The sequence below is a fragment of the Protopterus annectens genome, chromosome 12.part0 (genome assembly GCF_019279795.1).
Source record: "Protopterus annectens isolate FY-2018-M chromosome 12.part0, PAN1.0, whole genome shotgun sequence".
Classification (NCBI taxonomy): Eukaryota; Metazoa; Chordata; order Ceratodontiformes; family Protopteridae; genus Protopterus; species Protopterus annectens.
The window spans coordinates 745,928,369-745,952,494 of record NC_056746.1 but is presented as its reverse complement, the minus strand read 5'-3'; the positions used below and the strand labels follow the sequence as shown (position 1 = coordinate 745,952,494).

Sequence of the window (24,126 nt, the reverse complement as noted above, 5' to 3'; positions counted from 1 at the left end):
CTAAACTCTGGGTTTCCCCTCCAAGAGTGGCGTCGGTATCTGTAGCCGGAACGGGGGCCGAGGAGCCTGCGACCTCGGGCACAGAAGACACCGGTAATGAAGTGTCATTGGTACTCAGGGGCTGCGTAGGCGCCTCACTGAGAACTGGAGAACCGGTAGTCGGCCTTAGCATAGTGTCAGAAGTCGCGGACCTCGTATGTCGGTCCTTATCTTTGCGTCTTACTCAAAACTGGAGTCGGAGTATCCAACGACATAATATAATTAAATTTTTTACCAAAATAGTGATGGGCGAACTCCGCCCAACTCTTAATAGTGCGTTTGTTGAATCTAGCACAAAAACGGCAGGCCGAGACGTTGTGGTCTAGACCTAAGCAAGGAATACAGAAAGAGTGGAAATCCTTATGCAGTATTTGCTTCCCACATGAAATGCAATTATTAACTTTGTCTGACATCGGTCTGAGGTAAGAAAAGTTTCCCCAACGGGGTACTTGGCTTTCAAGAAGACTTCGGCTGAAATATTTTCGTAAATCTCAGGAGCTGGCCGACCAGCACTTGCTAACTGCTTCTGCTTCGGGCACCGCGCGGCAAGAAAGACTGAAGATGGCGTCGGCTGGCTCTTTTATACCCCTGCCGCACTGACGTCAGGGAAGAAGCGACGACAACTGACGCCGGACCTAGACTTTGGAATTCGGCCGACCGAGGACCCGCCTGACGGCAGGATAACCCATCTGTTATGACTGCAGCTGTATGCACGATGAACATCAGGGCAGAACCAAAGGTAACATTTGCGAAGGATGGCTTGAAGGGTTCCGCAAAGTTGGAGCCAGGCGTGATGGCATAAGGCGATGCCTGATCCGCTGGCTCCAGCGCCTCCTCCGTGGCATGGGAGAGTAGCCACATAGACATGTTCGATACAGATTTCAGAGTGGCCATGCGAGTCGAGAGGGTCCTTTGTCCTTGGCCGACATGGACTCGGGGAGACAGAGCGTATTCCTTCACTAGATCCCACTGAAGCCTAATCACATGGGCCAAGTAATTCAGCGCTTTCTGATGCGATCCATCATCCGAGACTATCAGGAAGATGGACCGAGAAGCTATCCTGTGCCAGTTCCTTCTTGGAGGCAGCCGCCACCACCATGGCATTTACTGGGGAACCTTTACTCCACACTGTCCTATCCACAGGGGGAACTAAGGATCTTATCTGGTCTCCTGGGGATTGGCTCTACAGTGTCCGGCTCCTTCCATGCCCTAGTAGTAATGAGGTCTACCAGGGGGTTGGCCGGAGGGGACACCCAAGAGATAGATGGGCCTGCACCAAACGGCATCCAGAAACACCAACTCATCCAAGGAAGGCGTTTGGGCTGACCACCCCCCTTTTAGGCGTAGCATTTCCATAATGTCTCCAAAGAAGACCTCCTCGGGGGGGGGGACCTTCCCCTTCCTCCAAATTGGTGTCTTCCGTGAGGGACTCGGGAGAGTCCAAGTGCCTCCTCTTACACTTACATTTGTGAGGGATCTCCTCGGCGGGACTGTCAGAGGAGGGCACACCAACAGGTTCATGTTCCTACAGTGGAATTGGCTGGGGCGCCGACGCAGACTGTCCTTGGGGCTGGATGATGGAAGACAAGCCCATCTGCGAGGGAATGTTGGCTGGATCTGTAGCATGAGCAGGGGGTCTCTAACCTCTCGAGAAAACCCTCTCCACCGCGTCGAAGGCCGAAAGTGAACCGCTCTCTCTGGGTTCCACGAGCAACACCCTCGGATCCGTTGCGGGGATCGGCATCAGAGCTGAAGTGATCGGACCAGAAAGGGAAGTGTGCTCCGACCGCAACAGAGCCAAAGACACACCTACCCCCCTTGGATCCGAAGCACGGCTCTCTGCTCCAAGAGCTCGGATCCGAAAAGGGATCCAACAAACTCTAGGGCATTGTCGGCATCGAAGTAGCAACTACTGTCGGCGCCGACTCCCTGACTCTGAGTACTCTGATCCGACGCTTGCTCCAAAACCAGATAATGGATCGGAGAAGGAGCTATGGGGGCAAAAAATGGGGCCGAGCTCCCCCCCAGAAGGGGAGGGGGAGGCGGGAGCACTCCCATCTGCATCTGGGCTTGTAGAAAGCAACGCATCATCCGGTCCATGTCAGCGTCTGAGGGGCTTCAAGTCTACCTAGAAGAGGCCGTCTAAGCTGGCTGGGAAGGCCTTGAAAATGGCCGGGGCTCCTCCAGCAAGAAATGTAGGGAACAGAGCCAAGAGGGGGAAGACCCGGGAATCTTCAGGGGAGAAGAGAGCTGTTTAGCTGGCGGGGCCGAGGGAGCAGAGTCAGCCCGCCGCTTGTGGCTCCTATGTTTCTCTCTATCCCTATCTTTCTTTCTCCCTCTCTCTCCTCTCTTTTCTCTTAGAGTACTTCTCTCCCTGGGAAATGGTGGGAGGTCGAGTCCCAGCCAGGGGAGATAGCACAGCTGGATGAACATCCATGGCTAGAGCCACCGAGGGAGAGGAGGAAGAAGCACAATCCGCAGGTAAAAGACCCGCCAGGATCAGCTTGTTCCTCCTATCCCTCACAGCTCGGGGGTTAAAGGCTGCGCAGATATGGCAGCCCGATGATAAATGTGTTACCCCCAGGCAAAGAACACACTGAGTGTGGCCATCGGCTGGGGAGAGCTTATGGCCACACTCAGAGCACTTGGAGAAAATGGCCTTAGGGCCTTCGGCCATAACAAAAACCACAATCACACACACTGACACACAAGAATAAGGGGAAGGGTGAATATACTAAAATTAAGCTAGGCTAATGGGTTTTAAACAATCACACACACCTCTCAAATTTTTTTCAAAGTCAAGAATTTAACCAATACTCACTACCTAACCGCCAGGAGCTCGTAACTCATGCTTGTTAAAGCCACAGCAAATGAGATCTGAGGACTGGAAGGAGGTAGCAGGGTATTATGGGTAAGAGGGAGGAGTTTGGAGCTCAGATCTTTAGCTTGGAAAGCTGCCAGCTCAGATCCAGGTCGGATCAGATACCCACAGGTTGCTGATCAAATGAAGTTAACTACTTCAGATCAATTCTTATATGCACAATGACTTGAGAATTTCCAGTGTTTTTAATCCCCCAGTGAATGAAACGCAACATGTTTGAAAAGATTTGCGAAATGGACATTAGAGCTGTTCTTGGTAAAAAGTAGTCTCAATATGTAAATAGAAACATGTCTATTGATGAAAAAGAATTGTTGAATCTACTTAAGTTTCAGAAAGTAAGGATTATGAACCCCGATAAGGGAGGCCTTGTGTTTATGGATGAGACAGAATAAAGAAAAAATGTCAGTCATTCTGGAAAGTAATAATTATGCCAAAGTTAGTTTAAATGGAGGTCAATAGTGCATACAAAAGGGTGAATGAAATTCTTAATGATTTACTTCTTGAGAATAGCATGAACATTGATACATGCCACTTCTTAACTATGCCAGCACCAGTGACACCTGTCATCTTTGGATCACCCAAGATCCGTAAAGATCTCTATAACCCACCCTTTTGACCCACAGTCGATGGTCAGAAATCAATCACGTACATTTCTGCCAAGTACGTAGATAGTAAATTGAAACCCTTAATATACACAGAACAGCAAATCTGTCATGATTCTTGGGAGCTTTTTTTTTTAGAAAGTATAAATCAATTTGACTTTTATGAAAGTACCCCAGGAACTGGGTTTGAAATAGGTGCTTGAGTTTTTATTAAAAGGTAGTGATAGCAGGGAAATAGATTTGACTGAAGTTCTTCTTGAGCTGGTATTACAAAACTGTATTTTACTTATCAATTTTTCCTGCAAAGAACGGGAGTAGCCATGGGCTCTCCCTTGTGGTGGAAGCTTTGCAAACTGTGTGATGGCTTACTGGGAAAGAGAATTTTACTTCACATTGCCACCCTCAAGGAGAATCATCTGCTACACCAGTTATCAGAGTATGTTCTTTATATGGAAGGGGTCATTAGAAATGGACAACTTCCTTAACATCATTACAAGATTTACCAATTTTCTAGAATTCGCCTTACCAATTACCTAGAATTCACCTATCAGTCTGGGAGAAAAACTTAACGTTTTAGATGTGCAGTTGTCCAAAGGTACAATCAACAAGAGGTACAGGGCTACTATTTACAGAAAGCCTACTTATTCCAATGCCTTTCTTCATTTTGGTAGCAGTCACCCATTCCATCAAGAGAGCAGTAATAAAAGGGCAATTAGCTCGAGCTGCCAGAATGGTTTCATCTGAATGGATTTTCACGTAGAATGTGAACATCTAAAAAATATGTTTATAAAAAGGACACTCCAAACAACTGCTTAAACAACTGTATAGTGAAGTGTATAGGAAAAGAAATAATGGACATTTTAAGCCTATTCTTTGGAAAGGCTATAGTGAAGCAGAACATGATTCAATCACAAAAGATAAGGTTTCTAACGATTCTGCCACCAAGTATGACCCCAAACTTAGCTTTCTAACTACCTTCTCTATGGATGCAGTTGATATTAAGAACATTATAGTTACAAATTGGGCCCTTCTTATGGAAGATAGTAATGTGTACAGAAATTTGGGAGAGAAACCTCAAACAATTTACAGAAGAGGCCTCAGTCTGAAAAACATGTTAGAATGTAATAGTACAACACCAAAATTTAATTGGGGAATTAAAAATCTGGCAGATGCCAACACAAAAGTAGCAAATGGTTACAGCATACACAATAAGATTTATTGTGTAAAAGGAAGATTTAACTGTGAGATAACAGGGGTAGTTTACCTTGCCTTATGCCAGCAATGTCAAGGTTTTTATATATAAAAAAACAAAAGGGCACAAAGGATTTACGAACATTGATATCATACATGCATTGGCAAGGCATACTATAGAAAATCCTATAGAAAATCCTACTACACAAATTTCAATTCATTGTTATGGATCAAATAAAAGTATTAGAGGTGGGCCTTGGGAACTCAAATTGGAAGAATGTGAACTAATATGGCAGTTAAGAACTAATGTTCATGTTCCACCAGGACTGAATGAATATAGTTCAATTAAATGTATCCTTAAGTTAAAAGCATTAGACAGGTAATATGTGGTATTCCATACATATTAATTTAGGCTATTCTATGATGATCTAAACCAGTTTAAGCTGCATTGCTTCTCATACATACATATAAGCAAAGTGGTCCAACTTTTTTGTCGATCAGGAAGGGGAAGCTTTTTTTTATGTACACAACATATATATTTAGTAATGTATGGTTTTGTTTTTTTTGGTTTTTTATAGCAATTAATAGGTATTATATCTATATACTTATTAGCATATTTTAACTATGTTTTGTAATTTTGTAACATGTACATAGATATACAATAGAATAATTTAAAAGTTTTTTTAATTAATTAAGTGTCTTATACAAGGCATGGAATATGTTGGGTATTTGTTGTCTGAAGTTCAGTGTATAGTGTTGATGAACAAAAGCTCTTACAATAAACTACTGGGATTTTTTAGTACTACATTGCTGTCTGTTAATTTTAGTAACATTTTGTAAAGGATGTTAGTAATTTTGTAAAGGATATTTCATTGCGCTTAGCGACTGGCTTTTGGAGCTACATATTGATCTCTTTTTTAAAAGCATATTTAATTGAGCTTAGCGACTGCTTTTAGAGCTACATACTGATCACTTTTGTAAAAAAACAATTTAAAATAGCTTAGCGACTGCTTTTAGAGCTATATATGGATTGATTTTGTTAGAAACAATTTAATTGAGCTTAGCAACTGCTTTTAGAGCTAGATATAGTTCGCAATTGTCTGCCTATGATCTGTTGTTTGGTAGAATTGCCATTTGTAATGTAAGGAAAGTATATGATTGTTTGGTTACTTCCCTGCTGACTGTATCAACCTTGTTTGTGCCTCCTTTCCTAACCTCCACATGGTCTTACTTCATTCTTTCCTAGGTAGTTCCCTCAAGACCTAGGCCCTCTAAGCTCCCAGACTAAGGAACGAATTACCATTCCCTGCAAAAATAAAAACACAGCAAGCAGCTCTTCACCGAAGAGTCAAGCTGGTCAAACAATATTGTACATTACTGTATGGAAGCTGCTGTCTAGGGTTCTCAGGTAACGTTTAGTCTCTCCCTCTTAAGCAGGGTTTTTCCCAACCCCCTGGTTAATTTAACAATTGCAACAACTTTTAAAACCCCCCATATGCTTAAATGTTACAGTAATTGCTGCAGAAAAATGCAACCTAAACAGACATTTCACAAAGGTTAATCTCATACCTACCGAGTGTTACAGTTCCCAGAATTATTTCTGTGTACTTCCTAGCAGATAAATCTATAAATACTCTCTCCTCTCCCTTTACTACTACTGCCTGCAACCACCTTCTCCATCTCAAACTCCTTGCTTATCTCTGCTCGTACCTAGTCCTGACTACCAATCTTATCATTAGTATCCACCTCTACTGATTGTTTCTTGTCAAGCCATTTTACTACCTGCTTCAACCCGCTCCGTTCGCCCTGTGGGCTCACTCCGCTCCCCTCCCTACCCCCAATTCCCACCCCCAGAGGTCCTAGCCTTATAGCTCCCTGGACACACCCCCCACTCTGATCTTCCAATCCTTCTACTTCCCACTCTAACTGCCTCCCACCCCCACTCACACCCTTTCACAGCCTTACACTCACACTTATTCTATTTCTCCCTCTAATTTACTCAACGTACCCCTCCTAATTTTACTCCTTTATACACTAGAAATACCTACTCCTTTCTGTGTTTTACTCCTATCCCCTCTTCTGTTATCCTAAGTTGTTCTATACTTTTACTTAACGATAAAACACCCCTTTCTACTTCCTCCTCTCATACTCCTCTCACCTTTCTCTAATACTCCTACTCCTACTACGGCTCCATACCTGCCAACCCAGCTTTTACTCCCAAGTCTACTTTTTTCCACCCTATGCTCAGTTTACTTCCTATCCATCTATGAGAAACCATCATATGTCCAACCTTTCAATCCACATACACACTACAACATTTCTCATTCCACTTAATTCATATCCATATACTTCTTCTACCCCTAACTATCAACTACCTAAATTCCACAGATTTTCACGTCTCAAATATGTCTTGCCTTCTGATAACAAAACTAAATTACTAACCTTTCTAAAATGTAACCTCACTATGAAACCTATTAATCTTACCCTTCAAGCTGGAGATATCCACCCTAACCCTGGTCCTACTTTCCCCTCTCCCCCAATATCCATACCCAAACTCAATAACACCTTCCTAATAGGACATCTTAATACCCAAAGCATAAACAATAAAATACCCTACCTGCATTCCCTCCTTCACATACATTCATTTGACATTCTTTGCCTCTCTGAGACCTGGCTAAAGTCTTCCACTGAAGACACTGAGATTACTCCCCAAGGGTATAATACGGTAAGACTTGACCGTCCCAACCGCAAAGGTGGGGGTGTTGCAATTCTTTTTAAAAACCATCTGAAGATTACTACCCTTCCTGCCTCTCCAACTCAAGATAGTAAGGTAGAAGCAATCATTGCTAAACTCGAATTAAATTCCAAAAAATCCCTTTATATTATATGTATGTACCTACCACCTGGTAATATACCAATCCTCGAAAATTACCTTAGCTGGCTATCTGCCACATATCCCCAAGAAACCATTATACTAGGTGACCTAAACATAGACTGGAATAGCATTAATGCTGATAATCCTTCTATCAACCTCCATGGTTTTACCCAAACCATTACCTCAACTACTAGGCTTAACAAACATAGCAATAGAGAAAGCATCTTAGACTGGATTCTCATAAACAAAGTCAGAGACAGTTACAAAGTAGGAACATTGCCAGATGATGTTAGCGATCACTCCTTAACATTCATAACAAGGGAAAAGGCAGACTGTGTAAACCCCATGCACTGTAAGAAATATACGCACCATCAAACATTTTAACCCTGAACTGTTTCAGTCTGAACTAAGTGCATGTAACTGGAACCCCTTAAAAACACTCCCTCTCGAAAATGCAGTACTATACTTTAACTCTACTTATCCATTCTTGACATTCATGCTCCTGAACGTATCATTAGAATTAAATCTAAAGCAGCCCCCTGGCTCTCCCATGAAACCAAACAACTTATTCTCACTAGAAATAAAGTCTGGGCCACATGGAGATCCCACAGAAATAACCCTGATCTTCTACACTTCCGCCAGCTTAGAAATTTAACCAAAAAGGCAATAATAGCTGACAAAAAGAAATTCCACTTCAATCTACAACAAACTCACCTTAATAATTCTAAACTTTTCTGGTCCTCAGTCAATAGACTCCTCTCCCCAGGAAGTTCTAAAACTCCTTCCCCACTTAATGCTGATCCTGATACCCCTCAACTAACTGCAGATGCCTTCAATACATTCTTCACTGAAACTATACAAGCTCTTGCTAAACAACTAAATGCCAACTCACACACACCTTGTAACCTTACAAACTCTTCCTTTAAATTCTCTCTACATCCAATCTCTACATCTTGCATATATAGACTCCTTCTCAAACTAAAACCTTGTACCCCCTCTGCTGACAAGCTACCTTCACTATTTCTACAAAAAGCTGCCAAGGTTATCGCATATCCTATTTCCATTCTCATAAATAGGACAATCAAAGAAGGAATCATCCCAGATATCTGGAAGGTATCTCACATTATCCCACTCCATAAAGGTGGTAACTCCATAGACTAATCCAACTATAGACCTATTGCTCTCCTCTGGCCAAAATTATGGAGAAATGTATCCATCATCAGCTTGTACAACACCTCTCTCTCCACAACATCATAGCTAACTGTCAACACGGCTTCAGACCATATCATAGTACTACTACCGCCCTGCTTTCCTTTGTAGACACTATTAATCTGAACCGTAACAACAACCTACACTCTTCTGCCATCTTCATTGACCTCTCCAAAGCATTCGATATGGTTAACCACTCTATTAATCATTACTCTTGAATCCCTATCTTTTGATATCCCTGCCATTAGATGGTTTTCTTATCTTACAAATAGAAAACAAGCAGTTCTCTGGAATAACCACATTTCTTCTCTTTTGCCTGTTTCTATCGGAGTTCCACAAGGCTCCATTCTTGGCCCACTTCTCTTCTCCCTCTTCATTAATGATCTCCAAACAATAATCCCTCAAGCTACCTGCATTCAATATGCCAATGATTCCACACTCATCTGCTCAGCATCTTCCACCTCAGAACTTCTCTCATACTCAAAAAATCTTTAATACCGTTGAAACATGGTTCTCTAGTAGATTCCTCTTATTAAATGCTAAAAAAACTAAACTTCTCCTCTTCACCCCCACTACCAAGACCCCCCCCTTAAACTTCACCATCTCCTCCAACAATGCCACTGTCATTTCTCCCGACTCTACCACTAAACTGTTAGGTATTACAATTGATAATAATCTCTCTTTCAGCCAACACATTAACAACTCCATAAAACTTGTCAATAGAAAAATAGGATCCTTATATCGGATTAGACCATTTCTGACACCTTCCACTAGAACTAGGATTGCTCACTCCCATCTTCTTTCTACTCTTCTCTATGCTTCTCCCATCTTTACCAACCTCAAGAAAAACAACCTTACCAAATTGGCTACCTGCTACAATAACATTGCTCGCTTCGCTACAGGTAACCCCTACAGAACACACCACTGTCTCAACCTGAAACCACTAGGCTGGCTAGAGTTTCAAAACTATCTTGCAATCCAACAACTCACTATTGCCCATAAAATTCTGTACCAACCAAAGAACACCCCTATACTCTCTCAACTCATAATCCCCTATAACAACCTTAACTCTCTCCGCTCCTCTAATAAACTATTGACTAGTTCTATAAAATCTAATAACACTGCTGGTGACTCCCTTTTTACAAATTCAGTAGGTACAAAATTTATTACCTAGCAACATAAAGATTACATCATTGCCTCTTTTCAAACAAAACATTAAACTGCACTTCCAAAACCACTGGCTGTGCTCCTGTAGTAAACCTGATTAACTTTCCACTACTTATACTCTACTTTGAACTACCTCCTACTTCTCACTGACTCTACCCTCCACCTGGCTTTCTTCTTCTACTCCCACTTGTCTTCCAAATTACTTCTTTGCTTGTTGACTGTCTTACTTGCTCTCCTTTCCATAACCTATCCCTTCTAACTTCCCTTATTCTCAGCTCTCTTCCCGCTCACTTCCTACCCTGTATCTTTTATCTTACAAAGTATTTTTATCTTTATTCAAAGTTTTTCAACTATGACTGTGTGTGGTAGCAATTATTTTATATAGTATCATTTAGTATCTTTATCATACAAAGTATTTTATGTTTGTATAAGGTTCTTTGGACTGTAACTGTGTGAACTGGTAACTAACTCATTTAGTAATAGGAAGCTGTAGAGTTATAGTTTTTTTGTCTTAAGAACTTTCTTACAAACACTATGATGTTTTTCTTTATTGCATTCTGTGTGGAGCTTTTCTCCCCGGGCCTCTACTGAAAATGGAAATATCTCCAGCTAGACTAGCCCGGTCAACAAATGTAAAATAAAATAAATAAATAAAAAATAGTAGCTTTCAAAAGTTTCCTTTATTTTAAGTATTTGAGACTGCGGCAAGGTAGCAGGCGCCTGAAAGTGGATCTTTGGGTTCTTGGGTGTGATTTGAACCCTGGGCTTAAGAAACAGTCGTTTTTGAAAGAACAGTCACAAAAGACGTCTGTCGAGATTTGGTAGTGCGAAGGACTTCCTTGGAAGCCGGTGCCTGCTCAGCAGCTCCGGACCCATCCAAGGTAGAGACAACCGCAGAATCCTTAGTCGAAGAATTTTGCGGCATACCAGACTCCTAAAGGGACTCAGTAGCTGCCTGCGAATCAAATCAAGTGGACATAACGGGCTGCGAAGGCGCCTTACTGAGTACCAGAGGACTGACTACTAGTTTAATGGAAGCATCGTCGGTAGGTTTGGACCTGTGGGGTCTTCGGTCTATCTTTACATTTTTTTCAGAAGATCTGTCGATGGCTTACCGAAGCCATATTGGAATTAGAGGACAGTAAATGAAAATACCTGGCTACAATAATGTCCCGATGGATTTTCTGGCATTGAACAAAGCACAGAAGCGCCAATGGGAGACATCGTGACGCAGTAAGATTGGAAGTCTCAGTGTCATATTTGCTTTCCACAACCAATGAACTAACTCTATGGCTAAACCACAAACATTTAGAAGAAACAGAATGAAATTGTAAACTTGAAGATGTGTAAGATACACTTGAAAAGAAACAAAAAAAAGTTTCTGCAAAGGGAGTGCACACTCCCACATCAACCTTTCTAAACATACCACACAACCCTGGGGGATATGAAGAAATATCCAGTCCTCATGGTCTGTAGATAATTAACTTTTTCTGACATCGGTTAGTGCAAGAAAAAAGGATCCCCAATGGGGTACTTAGTTTTAGAAGACTTCAATTCGGAGACGAAACCTTAGGTACCGGCCGACAGGCACTTGTGCAAACTGCTTCGGGCTCTACAGCAAGAAATACTGATGCAATGGTGTCTGCTACCTTACTTTATACTACTGACAACCTGAAGTCAGTCCTCAAGCGACAACAACAGACGCAGAATACCAAGTCTCTGGTATTCGGGACAGCCGACAGCTACCTTGGCAGGGATAACCCAAATGTGCCAACCAACAGTGAAACACGAAGAACATCCACTAGTCCATCACAAGGACACACAAACACTCCTGACCAATTACTGCAAGATAGCAACAGCTGTACCACTGTGCCAATCACTACTAAAAAGGAGTGAAGAACAGACTTATAAAGTTCATCTGAAGAGCTGGAAAGTCCAGGAATACATTCTACTTGTCATCCATTTCAGTTTCTACAAATTCAAAATGTACTCTAGAGATAAAGTTTGAAAAATGTTTCTGCAGTGAAAGCTGTTTGAAATGTCCAATGCTTAGTACTGCCTTATACAGCACAACTAATGAACCAACTCTATGGCTAAACCACAAACATTTAGAAGAAACAGAATGAGATTGTAAACTTGAAGATGTGTAAGATCCACTTGAAAAGAAACAACAAAAAAAAGTTTTTGCAAAGGGAGTGCACACTCCCACATCAACCTTTCTAAACATACCACACAACCCTGGGGGATATGAAGAAATATCCAGTCCACATGGTCTGTAGGAAACGGAAAACAAGCAAAGAATTTTAAAAGATTAGTTGGAATGCTGTCCATGAAGTAAAACAGAATCTGAAGTGGTTTTATCAGACTAGTCATGAAAATGAACTAACAAAAATAAAAATGTGTTGATTTCTCTTTCCTGCACTCTCAGCATCTCAGGCTTGAACAGTAACTTGTCCACATTAAAAGTTTAAAATAGTGCATTACATAGAGCTAGAAGCAAACAAGAAGTTATTACCGTTATTACCATTATCTCCAGATGTAGGGGATGGTGGTGGAGTTGCTGCAATAACACTGTGTTTGTCCCAAATAGACTCCAAGATACCTATTAACAAGAGCAATGTTAAATATTTAATGCTTATTCAGATCCCCAGAAACCCAGTCCACTAAAACGCCACCACAAAGACAATGCAGCTGAATAAGTTCGGCCTAATATCACTAGTATTTAATTAAGCTGCAAGTTAAATGACAGCCTTCTCAAACCCACAGTTGCAATAATGTTAGACATTAACAAAAGCCTATTATGGTAATTAAAATATCTCTTTTCCCTCTGTGTTCTTACGTTGGAAGACACCTTTTTTTCCCCTGTGTACTTAAACATTTAGCAATGACAATTAAGTACAGGTAAAATGGAACCTTGTAAATAAACAACACGTACTATATTTCTACGCCAGTTAGCAAACTGACCCAAGTTAAAAACCAGGTCCAGCTCACAATGGGTATATTCAGAAACCAATTTGCGCTGTGTGCAAAACACTTGACTGAAATCAGATGTTTTTGCAAACTTCACAGAACATGGATAAATAAGCCATCGACAATACAGACTTCAAAGTACAATGTTGTAGACAGGAACAGGGTCAATGTCTCAAGAACAAAATTAAAGGTCCGAAGGAGGAGGACTAGGCTTTCTCGGAGGCCAAATAAAAAACACCTTTTAAAAACTGATTAGCATCAACTAGAAGCCAATGGTTGAGTCAGATGCAGACAAGCAGAAATTGTTGACAAATGGAACTTTAACAGATGTGTGCCAAGCGAAAATTGATAAATTCACAGGTAAGAGAGGACCATAGGGAACCCCAAAGAAAAAGGGCTCAGGTCATGACTGACATACCAAGTAGACACTCTTCCATTTAGTCGCATATGATTTTCTAGTAGGTTTTCTGGCCTCTTAAAACCTGGAGCACATCCTCAGAAAATTGATGGCTAAAAGGAATCAAAACCCTGTCACCCAAAGGTGAACAAGTGAGGGTGAACGAGATCCCTTGTTTTGTGTGAGAAGATACATTGTTTGAGTTAACTTGTGATGATGACTCCTGGCAAAATAAAAGAGAAGGGGGAAATCAGTGCTATCTGAGCCAAAAGTTTGAGACCAGCAAGACTCTGGGCGTCTCTTACATGATCTTGCACAGGACGTCTGGTTGTACATGAAGAGGGGATAGGCATACAGTGGATATAAAAAGTGTACACACCCCTGTTAAAATGCCAGGTTTTTTGTGACAACAAAATGACACCACAATAAATAATTTCAAAACTTTTCCCACCTTTAATGTGACCTATAACCATAACCTGTACAATTCAACTGAAAAACAAACAAATCTGTTAGTTGAAAAAAATATAAAAAAAAAAAAACGTACAATATGCTAAGTGTGCACACCCTTAAACTAATATTTTGTTGAAGCACCTTTTTAATTACAGCATTCAGTTTTCTTGGGTACACACCAGCCAAAGAGACTCTGATTAACACCAAAATAAGGTTCAGCTGTCCTAGTAGGATTTTTCTGACATTTACTCAGTTGCTGCTACAGCAAAATCCATGGTTCGCAGGGAGCTTACAAAGCATTAAAGGGATCTTTTTGTTGAAAGGTATCAAGTCAGGAGAAGGGTACAGAAACATTTCCACAGCATTGGATACACCATGAAACACAGTGAAGACAGTCATCAAAAAGTGGAGAAACTATGGCACAACAGGGACGTTGAAAAGAACTGGACGTCCCTCTAAAATTGATGTGAAGACGAGACGAAAACTGGTCAGGGAGGCTGTCAAGAGACCTACAGCAAAAATGAACGACCTGCAGGAATTTCTGGCAAGTACTGGCTGTGTACTACATGCGTCAACAATCTCCCATACAGTCTGGACTATGGGGTAGGGTTGCACAATGGAAGCCTTTTCTTACAAAGAAAAACATCCAGGCCCAGCTAAAATTTGAAAAACAATACATAAAGTCTCCCAAAAGCATGTGGGAAAAAGTGCTATGCTCTGATGCGACCAAAGCTGAACTTTATGGCCTCAATTCCAAAACGGAAGTTTAGCACAAAAACACTTTTGCATCACCAAAAGAACACCATCCCCACGATGGAGCGTGGTGGTGGCAGTATCATCCTTTGGGGTTGCTTTTCTTCAGCTGGAACTGGGGCTTTAGTCTAGGTGGACAGAATTATGAACAGTTCCAAATACCAGTCACTTTTGGCCCAAGACCTTCAGGCGTCTGCTAGAAAGCTGAAGATGAAGAGGAATTTCAACTTTTCAACACAATTACCCCAAGCATACATCCAAAAATCAACAAATGAATGGCTTCACCAGAAGAAAATTATAGTTTTGGAATGGTCCAGCCAGAGCTCAGACCTAAATCCAATAGAAAATCTGTGGAGTGACCCGAATAGGGCCGTGCATAAGAGAGGTCCTCATAATCTGACAGATTTGGAGCAATTTTGCCAAGATGAGTGGGCAAATATTGCCAAGTCAAGATGTGCCATGCTGATAGACTCTTACCCAAAAAGACTGAATGCTGTAATTAAATAAAAAGGTGGTTCAGCAAATTATTAGTTTAAGAGTGTGCACACCTGTGAAACTAGCTTATTGTAAGTTTATTTTTTATATTCTTTCCCCCAACAGATTGGTTTTTCAACTGAATTGTACAGGTTATAGGTGGGAAATTTTGAAATAATTTACTGTAGCTTCATTTTTTTATATCACAAAAATCTCTCATTTTAATAGGGGTGTGTACAATTTTTATATCCATTGTAAACATCCCCCAACAAGAAAAAGAAATGGCGTCCACTTTCTAAGCCAGAGGACTTGGCATTCTCAAACAAAACTGGAGGAAGCTGCACATTCAGAAGGAAGGCAAAAAGATTAACTTGATAAGTACTCCACAGATGTACAATGTCCATAAACACCTCACTATGAAGAAACCATACAGGAGGATTTGTCCTGGGCCTGCTCAAAGAGTCCATCTCAGACTGTGCTCTGAAGGAATGTATATAGACTACTTGAGGAACCAAGTGATGGCAAACTGCAAAATCCCAAGCCTGAAGTTCCAGGCAGCAAACAAGGTTAAACTTTGGGCCGCTTGCTTGGTGATGAGCCACATGACCGTTACTGTCTGTAAAAAAAACTTTAGACAACCTGGAACTCAAAGGGAGTGAAAAGCCTAGAGAGCTAGAAGCAGAGCCCCCAGTCTTGCTGTTGGTATGGTTTGCCACCTGTTGATGGGACCAAAGACCCTGTACTTCCAGGTTACTGGAGGAGGCTCTCCAATAGCTCCTAATTTGGGAGAAGAACATGAAAAGGCACAGCTAAATTCAGAGAAATCTGGTGAATCCACCAGTGGAGAACAAGCTCGAGACAAGGAAAGAGAAGAACCAGATACTCCAAAGGGTGGCAGTGTTGCAGCCAAAGTCTCAAGACACCACTGAAATTTCCTCATGTGCAATTTGCAAACAGAAGCACGGGAATGGTGTATGCCATGTACTCTAGAGCCTGCATAAATTCCGTTGAAGGAATAACTGGAAAAGAAAGATGAAAATGGAAATGAGTTGTCAAAGAGAGGACCTTGGGAGGAATGAGACAAGCCGACATTAGAACTGTCTGAATCCTGCAACCCAGAAACACTTGATCCTGACAGAGTCAGGACAGACCGAGATCAAGGGTGAACACCACACTGTACAGAAGCAGCATAGATCTTCAAACAGGAGCTAAGAGGGGACATGAATCTAAAGACCATAAAAATAAAGGAACATCTGAATTTCCTGAAGTCTGCAGAAGGCTACTGCAGGAGCCAGATATTTGGTAAAGACCATCAGAAAAGTAGAAAGACCAAATGGCAAAAAAGAGAACCGATAAAGTAACAAGCAAATTCCTGGAGGGTGTGAACAGGAATGCAGATAAGTATCCTTCAAATCCAAGACACCAGAAAGGCTTGAGAAAGGAGCAGAGGGGAAACTGGAGAACATACTGAGAGGAGATCTTGAAAAAGGTTTTAGAGTAGAGACAGGTCTAAAATGGGCCTCCACAACCCCTCCTTCCTCAGAACCAGAAAATCCTGAATAAAAACCTGTTCCCAGTTAAAATGAGGGGACAGGTTAGATGGTACACTGTACAATCAGATCCTGAAGAACCAAGGAAAGTGACAGAACCAACACAGAAGAGGCTGAGGAAGGAACTTCCAGGCCATATAATAAACACTTTGGATAATGGAAAGTACCCAAGCATCTATGGTTATCTTTTGCAGAACAGGAAGAGAGTCACTCTAAGGGAGAGAGCAATCGAAAAAGGGATAGGAGTGGTTGAATGTCAAAAAGAAAAGCAATACAGCCCAGAGGCGTACCAGAACTTATTAAGCGCTTTCGTCTGCTTTACAGCTTGACTTCCTCAGCATACAATCTGCTTTAACTTCATTTCTGTTTACACAGTCACGTACTTAATTAACTCAATTCCTTAAAAACATACAATCAAAAATATATTGAGTTGTCTAAACAAAATATGCTAAATGAAAATGTATATACACACACACTTGTGAATAAATCTTGAACAAGGAAAGGGAGACTTCTATAAAATTAATAGTTTTACAACCTATAAACAATGTTTTAATTAATATTTAAATTTATTCGCCTCTAAAGCTCACTTGAAATTCTATTTATCTGGTAGAATGTGCTAGTTGAAATTAATAAAGCCTAATACTAGGACGTACAGACAAAACTAGTTTACACATGTTAACGTTTTATAATTAAAAAGGGCGCTTGAACAAGTGCAACACAGAGACGGGGGGGGGGGGGGTCCATTGAAGATCTACTTAGAATATAGAGAATTAATGTGGCAGCTTAAATGTAATGCCACAAACCCCCCAGGGCTTAATGAAACTGTCTATTTCCAGCTATTTAAAGCTGAAGGCAGATTTTCATATATAATGTGTCTATTTTTTTATCATAAAACGTTAACATGTATAAACTAGGTTTTGTCTTTAAGTCCTAGTATTAGGCTTTATTAATTTCAATTAGCCCATTCTACCAGATTAGTAGAATTTCAAGTGAGCTTTAGAGGTGAATAGATTTAATCTCAGTTAAAACATTGCTTATAGGTTATAAAACGATTTTATACAAGTCTCCCTTTCTTTATTCAAGACTTATTCACAAGTGTGTGTGTGTGTGTGTGTGTGTGTGTACATTTTCTTTTAACATACTTTGTTTAGACAACTCAATATATTTTTAGATGTTTGTATGTTTTTAGGGAAATAATTGAGTGTTAATTAAGAACATGTGTGAGTGTGTATTTAAAAGGAAATTAAGTTAAAGTGGATTGTATTCTGAGGAAGTCAAAGTGTAAAGCAGACGAAAGCGCTTAAAAAAGTTCTGGTACGCCTGTCAGCTGATTAGTTTTCTGTTTGTTCAAAGGTTTGTGGAGTTTCGTCAGGTTAAGTGGGTTGAATGTCAAACACAAGGGGCCTTGCCAGGGAAAGAAGGTGGTGGGAGAATGACATAATGGTTAAGGTGTTTACCTTAGACACAAGATGCAGGGTTTGATTCTCACATGGGGTAACTGACTAGGCTTCAAATAGCCTAGTAATCTATGAATCTATGAAAAAAGCTTGCTTGGAAAAACTCTCCTAGAAGCATCTTGCCCCTAGCTACCTAGAAACAAAGGAAGGCTTAGAAGGATAATTCCTCTGCAACTTAGTAACAGGAGACAAAAATTTGTTTCAAATGCTGCATTTTTTTACCCTCATCTTGAAGCGTCTTAAATAATTCAGCCACAGCAGTGCCAAACAGATTCTGGTTGTCAAAGAGAAACCCAATAATTTAGACGTAAAGCCTTCAGGTATAACCTGGAGATGCAACCAGGAATTCCTCCTCAAAGTTCAGTTGTGTACACTTACCATAAATGTAGATGTTAGAGTGTATTCACTGTTGCAGACATCACATTTGAGCTATCTGCTTGCAGTAGCCCACCGGCCTCATTATCAAAGTCTTGGGTCCTGCGTCAGATGCTGTCTCGTCTTCCATGACGTCAGGTAGTCATGGGTATGAAGTATGCAGCCGACGCCATTACATCAGTTTTTCTTGCCCCAGATGTCAGTTGCCCCCATAATGGGAAGCAATTATATACAAGATTACACCTCCAACAAAAAAGCAAATATACCAAAAAGCAGCATAGCAGGTAAGACTAGAGGTATAGTCAATACAAGTCAGGGGGCTGGAGGGAGGGTAACCAGGGCTGCAACAGTGAATACACTCGAACATCTACATTTATGGTAAGTGTACACAACTGTACTATGTTCATGCTTCACTGTTGCAGTCATCACATTTGGGTAGATTCCCAAAGCTAAGGATGGGAGGAAGTAATTTGATAGCATTAGGACCAGCTATAAGGCCCTGCAAGACTGCAGTGGCAAAGCCAGCTCTGGATTTAGAAAAAATTGGCAAGTGGTAATGCTTGGTGAAGGTATGTACAGAACTCCAGGTAACAGCTTCTAGGATGTCCTTGATAGGGACACCTCTGAGAAAGGCTGCAGAGGTAGATGCGGCCCTGGTTGAATATGGTCTTATCCCCAGTGGGGTAGGTTTTCCATGGTGCTTTTAGCAGAAATAAATGCAGTGGCCTATCCACTTAGAAATGGTTTGCTTTGAAATGGCCTTCCCCTCTACCCCTGCAGCAAATGCAACCAGCAACTGTTCAGATTTCCTGAGAGGTTTAGTTCTGTCCAAGTAAAACCCAAGTTGTCTGTGCATATCCAAGGAGTGCAGTATTCGTTCCCCTTTGATTTGTGGATTAGAAAAGAAGGCTGGCAAATAAATGGCTGGATTAAGGGCCACACTGGATACCACCTTGGGCATGAAAAAGGGATTGGTCCTGAGGGCCACCCTGTCCGCATGAAAGATGATGAAAGGCTCCACTGCCATGAGAGCCTGTAATTCAGACACCCTTCTTGCTGAAGTGATGGCTAGAAGGAAGGCTGTTTTCCAAGAAAGGAATTTCAACTCTGCATTTGCAGCTGGCTCAAAGGGAGGTAAAGTGAGCTTTTCCAGTACAACGTTAAGGTCCCAGGCTGGAGTAGGGGCTCTCCTGGGTGGCCTTAAGTTTTTAGGCCCTCTGAGGAGCTGCTTCAGCAGTGGATGAGATAGGAGGGGTGGTTCTGTATTGTAATGAGCTGAAATGGCTGAGGCATGACTTTTTATGGAGGAAAAGGAAAGGCCCTTGTGAAGCATCTCAGTTAAGTATTGAAGAATCTGAGGTAAAGTGGGCGCTGCTGTGCCCATCCGCTGAATTTGGTTCCAGGAACAGAATCTTTTCCATTTTTCAGCATAGGATTTTCTAGTACTAGGCCTCCTTACCTCCAGAATGACATCCATCACTTGCTTACTGAGGGATGGTAACGGAGAGTTCAGGGTTTTGAAGCTATGGGTGCAGAATCTGGCCCTCCTGCTGGGACAGCAGGGCAGGAGTCTGAGGCAAGTGCCATGGTGCCAGCAGTGACACACTGTACAAGAGGGGGTACCAGTGTTGACGTGGCCAGTCTGGTGCAATAAGTAATGTCCTTTGTTTGTCCAGTTTGATCTTTAGTAGTATCTTGGAGAGGAGAGGCGAGGCAGAGGGATGAAGGTATTAACGGATAGGTTTTTCCAGGTGAAGGACAGGGCATTCACTTTCCAAGCTTATTTGTGGGGAGTCCTTGTGCAGAGTTTGTCCAATTAGTTCTGGGGGGAGGCAAACAGGTCCATCTCTGGGCTCCCCCCATTTGTTTCTCAACATGTTGAATATCTTTGGTTCCAGTTTCCACTCGTGTGGGTCTATGAGATTTCTGCTTAGTTCGTCTGCCAGTGTATTTAGCTTTCCTAGCAGGAAATGAGCCTGTAGGTGCACTTGGTAGCTCAAGGCTGTGTTCCACAGAGCCATGGCTAGTCTGCAGAGGATACGAGTGGGTTTATGTACCATACAACAGTGGTATTGTCCATCTTTACCAATAATTGTCCTGAAAGAATGTGGTCCTTGAAGGCTGTCAGAGCATTCTGTACAGCTAACATTTCTTTTCGATTGATATGCAGGTGCATTTGACTTGGGTTCCATTTGCCCTAAATGCACTTCCCTGCCAAGTGAGCCCTGCATGCATAGTTTGATGAGTCTGTTAGGGTTTGGGCGGCAGGGGCTAGAGTGAATGGCAGACCCTTGTTTTGGTGGCAGGCCTCTGCCCACCAAAGGAACTCTATCTGTAGACAAAGTAAGATAGGAATCATTGATTCTAGATCCTAAGAATGTTGACACCATAGGCTTTTTAGATACCACTGTAGTTTCCTCATATGCAGTCTTGCATATGGAATTAGTAGAATAAGGGAGTCATGAACCCCAGGGCTTGAAGTATTTTCCTTGCAGATAGCTGGGTATTAGTGGCCAGTAGGTTGAAGTAGGCTGTCAAATGAATTTGTTTCTCTGGTGTAAGGAAGGCCATCTGGGAATCTGTATTCAAGCTTGCTCCCAGGAATATAATTTGTTGGCAGGGTACAAGATGTGATTTCTTTTGGTTTATGGTGTACCCCAGAGAAGTTAATTTCCTTACAAATGCCAGATTTATAGTATGTCTTGGCTTTCTCCCTGAATTAGACAATTGCCCAGGTATGGGTATATCTGAATGATTCCCTGCCTGCAAAATCCAATGACTAGAGCTAGGCATTTTGTGAACACCCTGGGCGCAGTAGATAAGCCAAAGGGCAGTGCAGAGAACTGATCGTGCATGTAGCCTGCTTTGAAGCATAGGTATCTCCTGCAAGATTCCCTTACTGTGATGTGCAGGTAGGCTTCCATTAAATCCAGTGTTGCCAACCAAGCATCTTTGCCTAGCATAGGAAGCAGCTGATGAAGAGTTAGCATCTTGAATTTTGGGTTCACCAAAAATGTGTTTAGGATAGACAGGGCCAGTACAGGATGCCAGGAATAGTCTTTCCTGATTACCAGAAAAAGTCTAGAGTAGAAACCTTGTCCCCATTCTTCTTCTGGGACAGGTTGAATAGCCCTGATGCTTAAGAGAGAGATAACTTGCTTTTGAGCCTCTGCCCACTGATTTGGGGGTAGATCTGGCCAATCGTTTGGGGTTGGTAAGGAGTGGAAGTGGAATCTGTATCCTTGGGAAACTATATTTAAAACCCATATGTCCTGGGTAATGAATTCTCAATTTTTTGCCTGCAGGACAATCTTTCCCCCTAAAGGAACAATCAGTTGTGCAGGGCTTGGAAGGTTTAAAGTTAAGTAGTTAAGTCACTGAGACAGTTTACCATGGGGGGAGTCTTACTACTCCCTGCTTTGGAAGTGGGAGTGGGGCCCCCCACTGCTTACTCCTGCGAGTACCTTGGGAATGAAGCCTGGGTGTTCTGCTGGTTCTGGGTTTGGACTGAGAAGGCCTGGAAGAGGCAGGAAAGGACCAATTCTTAGAGGGCCAATGCCTACTAAATCTGGGAGACTGTACTTGCAGGAAATCTTTAACAGTTTGCATAGATTTAGCTTTTTCTTCCATCTTTTTGAGTACTACTGCTTTGTTACCAAACAGGCGGTCTTGGTTTAAGGAAACATCCAGCAATTTAGCTTTAACATGATCTGGCAAAGATTGCTCCTTAAGCCAAGCAAGCATGCCTTTTAAGTACAGACACAGTGACAGCAGCCCTGCAAGATGCCTCTAATGAATCAAAACCACACTGCAAAGTATGTTTTCCAACTTGTTCAGCAGAATGCATTAAATCCTGTAAATCTATTTTCAGCAGTCAGAAATCATCACTTTCTGTTTAAGCAATTCAATAATATGCTGCTGATAATTTAACATATGAAACTGGCAGTTTAAGGCCCTAATAGCCAAGGTTGCAGAAGTAAATACCTTCTTACCCCATTATCCAGCACCCTGGAATCTCTATCAGAGGGGGTAGGATTTTTGGCAATAGTAGCCTTAATGCCCTTGGATCCCTGTGAAATAGTCTCAGGATTCACAGTAGGATTTTTAAAGAGGAACGTGAGAGTCAGGAACTCTGTTAATACCAATCAGGTTTTCTGGGAGCAGGAGGTAAAAAGTCAGGGGCCAGGCTAGATTCTGAGAAGGCATCAACAATGTCCAGTACAGCAGGGATGGCTAAAGGCCTGTGTTGGGGCAGGAGTAAGAAATCCCTAAGACTCTTCTTGGAGTCAAAGAGTAATCCTGGCTCTCCCAGCGAAAATGCTCCCTAAGAGTATGCAAGGTTTCATCAAAAGAGAAGTCCTCTGGAGGGGAAGCAGAGGGAATGGAGCCCTCTGCATCTGAATCCTCATAGGTAGATAAGGGTAAATCCTGGTGATCAGAGGAAACAGAAATTTCAGAGTCCTGATCAGAAAAATCAGAAGGAAAATCAGTCCTAGGTCTCTTAGAGGGGGAAGGATGGCTTCCTCTGATTAGAGTAATAAGGTCTTTAGCCATTCTTTTTTTTTTTTTTTTTTTGACATAGGGACCTGACCATGCGGTCTGGGCATCAGTTTTCTAGACTTGGATTGAGTTTTAGGCCTTGAAGAAGATGGTGTCTGTTTAATATGCAAGTCATTAGGCCTGAATACACCCTCAGAAGCCGGTGCCTGGGACAGCGGCTCTGGGCCCATCCAAGGTAGAGACATCCACAGGATCCACAGTCGAAGAAGCATCTCGCGGCATACCAGACTCCGAATGGGTCTCAGTAGAGGCCTGTGAATCTGAAGTAGCGGGTATCAGGGGCTGCGAAAGCACCTCACCGAGTACCGGCGAACTGGTGACTAGCTTAGGAGAAGCATCGTCGGCAGCTTTGGACCTATGTGGTCAGTCTGTCTTCATCTGTGTTTTTTTGGAATGTTGGTAGTCAGGTGGCTTACCGTAGCCATTTCTGGATAACTGGACAGAGTACCAAAATATTTAGAAGCGCAAATAAACAGACGACAAATAGTTCGAGGTTTGAATAAGACACAAAACTGACAGCAAGGTACGTCGTGGACTGGGCCTAAGCAAGGAATGCAGTACGAATGAAAATCTTTGAGGTATTTGCTTTCCACAAGAAATACAATTGTTAACTTTTAATGACATCGGTTTAGAGCAAGAAAAAGGTTCCCCAACGGGGTACTTAGCTTAGCTGAAGATTGTGGTTCTGAAATCAAATGAAAATTTCAGGAGTCTGCCGACCGGCACTTGCAAACTGCTTCTGCTTCGGGCACCGTACGGCAAGAAAGACTGATGTAATGGCGTCGGCTGTATGCTTTATACCCCTGACTACTTGACGTCATGGAAGACAAGACAGCATCCAACGCAGGACCCAAGACTTTGATAATCAGGCCGATTGAGGGCTACTGCAAGCAGATAACCCAAATGTGATAACTGCAACAGTGAAACAAAGATCATCAGATCAAAATGCAGTTGCCCTACAGAAGGCATCAGCAGCAGCATAACTACATTTAACAGAATGACAAGCCACTTGAGAAGCAGAGCTCAAAACAGAAATTACCCTCTGAATTAGTCAAATCAGGCAGAATGCCGCAAAGTTGGGAAAGAGCCAAGACATCTACTCATACAGGTTTGGGAATTAACTCTGATGGCTAAGGTAGCAGGAGTGTATACTTTACAAAATTACACAAGGCACGG

General features: G+C 42.1%; 1 protein-coding gene across 1 annotated transcript in view; it reads right to left on the bottom strand.

Moving 5' to 3' along the window:
* Positions 1-24,126, bottom strand: part of XPO6 (exportin 6) — a gene marked incomplete in the record, with an annotated part of 1,798,279 nt that overhangs the window by 1,344,829 nt on the left and 429,324 nt on the right. Inside the window, 1 exon segment of the mRNA XM_044089811.1 lies at positions 12,480-12,566. Coding sequence (XP_043945746.1) covers positions 12,480-12,566 — 87 coding nt within the window.